The sequence below is a fragment of the Glossina fuscipes genome, unplaced genomic scaffold, assembly GCF_014805625.2.
Source record: "Glossina fuscipes isolate IAEA_lab_2018 unplaced genomic scaffold, Yale_Gfus_2 1, whole genome shotgun sequence".
NCBI classification, from domain to species: Eukaryota; Metazoa; Arthropoda; class Insecta; order Diptera; family Glossinidae; genus Glossina; species Glossina fuscipes.
In genome coordinates, this window is record NW_023998415.1 from 16,697,370 (window position 1) to 16,706,713 (window position 9,344).

Consider the following 9,344-nt stretch of genomic DNA (forward strand, 5'->3'; position numbering starts at 1 on the left):
TTTTTTTCTTTTTTTGTTTGTTATTTATTTATTTAAATTTTTTTTTTTTTTTTTTTTTGTTTTTACTTTAACGAAAATAAACATAATGTTGGATCATTATGAACTTTCGGAACAAAATACTGGAGGAGACGTTGGAAATCATTACCGAAATTCTCTAGAATTTCATAAATTTGAGAGAATTTAATTGGGGTTATGTTAACCGAATTTGTTAGTGTATTTGCGTGTGCATTTAATGTAAGGTATCCAATATCCATCACTTGTACGCACTGGTAAAAAGGTTTCATATTTACGAGCACATTTCACCGATCTCAGATTCCTTAAGCAAATAAACGTCGTATCGATTTTAATCGAAAGCGTTTCAACAAAAAAAAAAAAAAATAAAAAAAATAAAAAAATTCGTCTATAATCAACTTACATACCACCGCCAAGTGGTGTAAAGCTCGCATCAGTCATTTTACCATGGGAACGACTTGTTATAAAAATATAACGACACATTCTATTCTTCTTCATCCTCTTCCCGTCTAAATGAACGAATTTATACAAAAAAGAAGGCACACAAGTGACTGAGGGTTTATTTTGCCTATGTGATTTAATCAATTGTAAATCGATCGTAGATAGTGTTCGTCCAAAGGCTATTATAATTGAAGCTAAATAAAGAATAGTTTATTAAAAAGTATTAAGCCTTTTTTTATTTATTCTATATATATATATATATATATGTTTGTGTCAATTTACATGCCGGCGTTTATTTGAATTGAATCCTTTTTTTTCGATTCGTTTTCGGGTATCATTTTTAGTTTCTTGTGGTGGACTTGAGCCAAATCGTATTTCGTGGATCAGTCTCCGTGAACTTTAAGCAACATTTGACCCATTAGACATGACTGATCAACTAACTAATCAAAGCACTAAGTGCGTCTTACTGTAATAGTAGCATTGTTCGCAAACAATCATATCCACATATATAGAATTGTTTTTGTTTTTTTCTTCTTCTTCTTCTTCTTCTTCTTCTTTTTTTGCCAGATCGAGCTGCCTCATGACGTTTTTGCACCAAAATGCATGCAGTATGCATCCGAGATGCTGTGAGATATATACGCTACATACCAATACATATAAATCAACGAAACCTCACCGATGGCAACAACAAATGATCATTGTTTGTTATATTTGGAAAACTCCTAACACTTGAATAATTCAAATTTGCCTTAAGACTGCCATCGTATTTGATTTAGTCTTAGCTCAGCGTCACCTACGCCTAAAAAATCATTCGATCATCGATTGATCGATTGATGTTAAACTTTATTGAAAAGAATCAAATACACCTAAGGCATATAAGGTTAAGGCATTTCTCTGTTTAAAAAAAAAGAAAAAAAACTAACAGAGTTATATCCGTCTAGAGTTGAATGATTTTTAATATCTTGCAATATAACATAGATCATGATATGTATATATTATGCTATGCAATATTATTTCTACTACTACTATTACTACTACTACTACTACTACTACTACTACTACTACTACTACTGGCACTGCACCACTATAAATTTTTTTCTTTATTGCTTATATAAAAGATGCTTTAAACCTCTTAGCATATGTAAGGAAAATCCATTACTAGTAAGAAAATTTTTCTTTGACAATTTTCCAAGCCCGTTACGACCAGAATGTCTGTACCAAATGAATGCCTGCCGGGAAATTGCAGTCGACAAAATTGAATATATCTAAAAACTCCTCTTTCATGATCTTCTAGAGATCTAGGAATCGATATTCAATGATTTTCTTTAGATTCAAATTTGTACCGGTTGTGCTGCGTGCCGCGGGAAAGCCTCTCGTGTCTCCATTTTTTTTTTTTTTTTTTTTTTTTTTTTTGTTTTAATACTAACATATATGTCTAACACTAGTATTACAATACTGTTATGTTTCCTTTCATCCAAGAAAAATTGTCACAAACCTATTTCTTTTAGACTGCTACGGCGACTTTTAAGGATAATAAGGAGAAAAATAGGAAAAACTAAGTCAAGTAAATTTTGGTAATTTAAAGTAATGGGTGAGTGCATTGAACTTTTTCTAACTAAAGATAATGTACCTTTATGTAAAGAATGAACAGAATAACTTTCAACATTCATTCAGTCTACTTTAGCTTTCCAGTAATAACTAGAAAATGTTAAGGAGGTGAAAAAAAAAAAAAAAATTGAAATTTTTATCACTTATTACTTAAGTTTGTGTGGCCGTAGGCCATTTAATTATCATTTTTGAATATGAACAGTAGTGTCCTTGAGTCTTGCAGCCTTCTATCTTTCATGTGGAAATTTTTATTTAGGCAAATAGACGTGTTTTCAATTTAAGTTTTACTGTGGGCGTGTCCTTTGACCGATTTCGCTCATTTTCAATGTATGCAAGAATTTCAAATGTTTTTGTGAAGTACAAGCGCTAGCGTGTCAACCACATACATGCATGCATGCAAACCATCAGACATGGACGGACATTTTTAGATCGACTCAGAATTTGACGCTGAGCGATACTATGACAAAACGAGTAAATCCGTAATTATGCGGTGGTATGGTGAGTATAAAAATTTCATTTCTTGAAATTGCTCTCAGGCTAATCATTTTCTTTTCTTTGTTTTTTTTTTTTTGTTTAACGAACGACATGTCTATCCAGACATTAACGAGAGGCGTATCCGAAATATGTATGAGAGTCAATTAAAATTTCAAAGTAAAACGATTACTTTAATACTCACATATGCGAAATTAGCTCGAAAGGCTCTTTATTGTAAATATTAAGAGTATTTTATTCGATTGTTACGACGATTCAATTCCGTTGCAAAAAGGTTCTACATCACTTAAGTCTTTTTAACATTTATTTTTTTCCTTAACGATAACGTTTGCAATTAAAACTTATTGTTGAAACACTTACTTGACTTACTATTTCCTTAGATCTTTAAAAAAACGATTTTAATATTTTGCCAAATTCAAATTGAATGCTTGCCAGATACAAAGGAAAACAAGTTAGCGAATGCGTAACGTACCTGAGCTATATGCTAAAGCCCGAACTATAAGATCAGAAGCCGTGTATGGGGCTTAGCTGAAGAAAATATTTCATTAGCCAAGCTATTTAAGTAAAGCGGAATCTAGCGATTGAATTACCTAATTGAGAATATTTCTACTGATTGCTAAACAACTATGATATTTCCTTTCATTTTAAGTCAAAAAAAAAAAAAAAAATTTGCAATCAAGAAATCCTATAAAACCTATCCTAGAACGATTCTATAATAACTTTGATGACAATAAACATGTGCAAGCGATTGGGAAAACGGATTAGATGCTCGTCTTTTTAAACAAAACGAAGCGCGTCGTCTAACATATATCGGATAATATTCAAATAAAGTCAAAAGTGCTTCTACTTCTTCGTGGCTTGTACTCGTTCTCTCTATTAAAAGCATTTCTTCACTCCTGGACGGATGAAGAGATGAAGGGAAAGACTAAGGAAAATGTGGCACTATAGGCGGCAGTGACACAGGTGAAGAAATGATGAAAAAAAAAGGATACTAAGATACTGCAACATTTGAGCATGCAATCCGCTTTTTGAGCTCACGGTGAATGTGGACTCGAAAAGTAAATAAAAAATATTTGTTTTTTTGTTATGTGGGTCGGTTCTTCACGAACCGACATTTCTGAACTTATTATTATTTTCCCGCTAAAAATGTCCTCCTCTCTCTCACGCAATCTCTCTCTCTCTCTCTCTTTCTCTCTCTGTCTCACCTCATTTCACTTACATTACACTACATTACTTTAGATATGCAATATTCATGCGAACATATATATATATAAAATCTTTTTATTTTTCAAAATTTTTTATAGAAAAGATGGAAGAAGGAATAATTTGTTATGATATCGTAGCAATGAAAATGAATACCACAAGATCAATACCCAAGCGGTAACAGGTATAAACAATTCTCTTTAGAGACTAAGTCATATACATTAGATAGGTTTTGAAAGCAATAGGTTGCAGATTTAAAAATCTTTGAATTGCATTTTTTTTTTTAATAATCAATAGTTGACTTACTTTTTTTGCAAAAAGCTATAGATTTCACTTAAAGTGAGCTTTCCGGACGGCGAGTCTTTAATTGCCATTGCAATCATATTTATGTAACTTATATTTGGTTTCTCTGAACGTCGCGTGCCTGATTTTTTCGTAGTATCAGGCGAAGATAATTCTTGCGAGGAATTTGTCAGTTGTTGTGCAGGATGTTGCTGCATTATAGTTGTTGCTTTATTATCGCTTTGATTATTTGTTAATAGCTTTGTCGGCGATGAACTTGTCGCATAGGTCAGCGTATTAGTTGAGGACGGTAAATGCGTGCTGGCGATGACGCCACCTGAAGCAGCGGACCGTAACAAGGAATGGGATAAAAGTTCACTAGTATTTGAATTGTTCATATGATGATCTCTTTCCGTTGATTGATTATTTGAGAGATTATCATTCTGTTGATGGTGATGATCATATTCTGAACTATTCGATTTACTGCTGCAAAATTTAATCGTTGACGTGTAGTGATGATTTAGCGGCTGACTTAGCATGGTTGTGGGTAGTAAATTAACAATTTTACTATTTGGATTGTTGGCAGCTGGATAATGTTGTTCGGAATTTTGATTAGATGGCGAATCATTAGACGGGCGTGCAGGAGGTCCGGTTGTTTGCGTATGCGATGCATGCGTCGGACCATTATGCAAGATCACACCATACGTAATGGGACTGGAAGATGTTGGCGGTGTGCTCATGCTATTCAAAGACGTCAAACTATATTGATTCATTGTCTCCACTTGACTCATCATTGATGACGAGAAACATTTGCGCGCACGTTCCAAATAATTTACACTAGATATTGGTGGCTTTTCGTCAACCAATTCCGGTGAATTTTGATTCATACGCATAATCGAATGAGACGAGGCGGCCGGGCCATCGTTGCCGCCATACATAACCGGTTGAAAGTTTGTAGAAGTTAATATATTCGATGATAAATTGCGATACAAACTAGAATGATTGGCATTTAACTGATGTAAGCCTTGATGTGTAGTAATACTAGTGCAACAATTGCTATCGCCAAACTCTTCACTTTTAATCATTTTTTAAACTTAAAGCGGTTTCTTATATAAAAAAAAAAATAAATAAATATATAAAAGATTAAGATATATATCGCTTTAAATCGTTCAGAATTAAGAAGACACGTCTTGTTTATCTATCAGTAATTGAATTATATTCCGTGTATTACGTCTTTGTCTTAACGTTTTACTATTAGAACTAATTGTTTGCTCTAGTTACGCTTCATTTGTTGCACACACACAAAAATGAATCCCATTTAAATTGCTCTATATACGAGGCGATCCTTTTCGAGTGACTTTGCATTGTTCTCTTTACAGTTATTTTTGGGGGGGCTTTTGCTCATTTCTTTCATAGCATAAATTAATCTCAATAATTAACTGCTCTCTGATTTTTTCGTTTTAATTCAGTTCAAGTGGTTTCACATAATGAGCAACTCGTCCATCCATACATCTATATATCTTTCATATATATATATATATGCATATATAGGCACTTGTGGGCTTTACCTCAATGGGTTAATATATAAGAAGACTTTGCAAGCATATGTGTTTTGTTTTCTGTAATATCTGCAGGCAATGTTATAAATGTGAGTATGTTCGATATTTTATGGCACCAGATGTGTGGGTGTATGTGTGATAATTTACGTTTTTGTGTGAAAATTATTTTTTCGAAAAAATAAAAATAAAATTTTTTTATAAACGAGAACGAAATGTTTACACTCAGAGTTAAGTTAAGAATATCTTCTTCTTCTTCTTCTTGTTCTTTTTTGTTTTTTTGTTTTTTTATTTTGAGTTATTCCGTTTCATAGGCGATTGTCGAGAAAATCTCAAGATTTTGCTGATCAAACAAAACAAACGCTATTAAATGTTTAATTAGCTTTAGAGAGGAGAAGACCTTGATGCGCGTTAAAGCGAATTCAAAAATTTAGCTAAACAGGACCACACATGATTGCAGAACATTGCTCATTGGAGACAATCGGAGCGAGTCAAGAGTTCGTATCAAATGTGATCAAATCAAATTTCTAATGTCTCTATTATCATAAGATCTAAGATAAGATAGATAATACTTTTGCAACATTTTGCGAAGCAGAACTTTTTCGCTGATTACGGTCAATGTAATCATAATAATATCTTAAACTTTGCACCTAACATTCATTTTCACTACATTTTTTTAAATAGCGACGGCCTCAATTTTCGCTTAGAACTTCTCAAAAAAAAAAAAAAAGAAAAAAAACAGTTAACATTAGGAAGTTAACTGTAGGAAGCCAGAGAAAATGTCAAAGCAGCATACGAAGAAGAGCTTACTCTGCATATCCTAACTGTTGTATTGTTGCTATTGGAATAGATGCAGAATATTTCAATTCATTTACAGTTAAATTCAGTTTCGCGGCTTAATTCAGAGAATGAGATGACGATTACTCGATTAATTTCGCCGTCAAGAAATCAAATTCGAAAAAGTGCGTTATCATCTTTGTAAGGTGAAAGGCTGCAGCGCCTGTAGCTTAACTGCGCTAACCTTCAATACGAGACTTGCTCATAGCTGATACCTAGCGACACACGCCTGCAATTAACAAAATAGTTTTTTACATCATTACAGTGACATGTGTCCGAGATGGATAGAATGTTTTATAAGAACAGAAATACAAAGCAAAGAAGATTTATATATATGTTTATATATATATATATCTATTTATATATATGTATATATATATATATATATATATATATAAATCTCTTTCGATAACTTACACCGAATGTGGGATAAGGGTGTAAGGTGCGGACTTGGAAAGACTTGCGACAGACTCACTTTTTATTAAAACAATCAATTTACGAACATTTTCCGAATCAATTTCAGGAAGTCTGTCCGCACGTCTATTTATTTAATACATGTCCCTGTGCTAGTTTGTTCAAGTAACAAATTGCATTTTTCAGCTATTGAAAATGGATTTGATCGAACCATTTTTACAATCGCACCTTCCTTTTTACATTACAGATAAAATTACTCATTTTGTTCAGTGCTGTAAGAAAATTGTTGAAGAAAAACCTTTCAGCATTTCAAATTGGATGGGAGACCTAGGCATAAACCTGCCATCTGCCGTTTAAGCGTAAAATAAACCCTTATACGGTCGATCAGAAGATATATTTCTTTTAAGAATTTTTTGTTAGCTCCGGGCCTTCCTCTCGCAAAGGTGCTTATGAAAGCCAAGCCTTTATAAGGCAAAAAATATGCCAGGTTTTTACAAAGATGGAAGAAGAAGATGAAGATTTTTAGGCAAAATAGCGTATGTGTGTCAGACAAACTTATGAGCGAACACATCCGAGTTTCTCTTCACGCAATCTCTCCTTCCAGTAATAAGAACGAGTAAAGTACGCAAGCATATATAGGACTAAAGGATATAAAAAGGGCGATAAGGAAGTAGAGCAACTTTCAGAATGGAGTACAGTTTTCGAAAGTAGGTGCAGCTCATTAAAACGAATATAATTTTCTTTCAACTTGATCGACAATGTCCTTCAGAAAATTAAACAAAAGACAACTTTTTTCTATTTTTTTTTTTTTTTTTTTTTTTTTAATTATCAAATGTTAAAGATGATCGTCGATCTGCTTTCTTTTTAGTTAACAAAAGGAAAGCAATTAAAAATAGGCAAAATAATTTATTTTTAGAAAAATTCTTTTCATAATAAATCACAAATTTAATGGCAAAGAATTTAAGCGTAAAAATTATACAAAAAAAAAAAAAAAAAAATTTTAAAGAAAACCAAAATTATCCCACAAGCAATTATTATTAACAAATGAGGTGTCGAATGAATAAAAACAATGAACCAAAACAGAGCACTTTCGGCCAAAGAATATCACACCTCAGGTGAATGCAATAAATGACCCAATTATGGCGCAAGGAGAAAAACTCTTAACCAAGTGAGCCGAACAAGAGCATTTAATAATATCAACAGTGAACGTAGAAGAGACTGCGATAAAAATGTATATTTAATGACCGACGATTTTAGAGCGAATTTCTTTCAATTATCTTCATATGGTTCCTATACAATTTATGCTTAAGACACGAATGTGAAAACTATTTCGAATGAAAAATGAAAAACATAACTACATATAATATATATATATATATATATATATAATAATTATTTTTAATTAATTTTTATTTATAATTAATTTTTAAAAAATTATAAAGCAATAATGTAATTAAAAATTTTTTTATATATAAATTAAAAAAAAAAAAAAAAAAAAAAAAAGAAAATAAAAATGTATAAAGTGTAAAAATAACATACGTAACATATGAGCAAATATGGCGAAATTGAAACAATTTTTCAACAAATGAACAACACAGCATACGCACATACATACGTTTCGATCTAATTAAAGAACAGCAATACCACAGCAACGTTTAAGAGAAAAAAGAAAATCAAAAAAAAAAAAAATTCTTCTCAAACATACAAAACGACAACATTACGTTACTGCCTGTCGGTCGCCTGGCAGCCTGCCTGCCAATCGCTTGAAAATTGCGCCTCTGACGCGCACAACAACAGTAAAGTAAATTCATCGCGTACACATTAACACACACATCAATACACATACAAACACACACACACACACATACATACACTGCTTACATAGAGAAACGTAATAAATTTTTAGTATTTGATTTAATGTAAACAAAACTCCGCCTTTTTTTCCCCCCAAATTCATTGAAATAAGTTGCATTTCTCCAGCGCTTTAAAACTCACGCACTCACCAACATTCGTTCGCATCATCTGAATGGTTCCTCCGATAATACAAAATAGGGGATATATAAAAGTAGAACAAATACGAAATTATAGTCGGCTTAAAACGAATTTTTTTTTAATTTCATTTATTTAGGAAACTTTCGAAAATTACTACTACTACTACTACTACTCTTATAATATAATTATGTATAGCATAATCCTTAAGCAACATATGCTGCCAAATCGAACACTCTTAGCCAGGTACATAAAAAACCTTCTTATAGCTATAAAAGTATAAAATATCTCTAATATATATATATATATATATATATATATATATGTACTTTAAAATATACTAAGACCCAGAAATTAGTTGTAATATTTCCGATTTGCATTGATATTTTTTAATAATCAAAATCATTGACTTATGCATATATATTCTATCTGATTACAAAATAGAACGGAAATCGTTTCGTTATCTATCGCTTAACACATTTTTAACGATTACCAAGCAGTTGCACAAAT

At 32.0% G+C, this 9,344-nt stretch overlaps 1 protein-coding gene across 1 annotated transcript in view; it reads right to left on the reverse strand.

Annotated features, from left to right (window-relative positions):
- Positions 1-5,123, reverse strand: part of LOC119632453 (forkhead box protein biniou) — an 8,920-nt gene extending 3,797 nt beyond the window's left edge. The window contains exon 1 of the mRNA XM_038025368.1: positions 4,063-5,123. Coding sequence (XP_037881296.1) covers positions 4,063-5,123 — 1,061 coding nt within the window. The remainder of the gene's footprint in view (positions 1-4,062) is intronic.
- Positions 5,124-9,344: the final 4,221 nt, after the last annotated feature.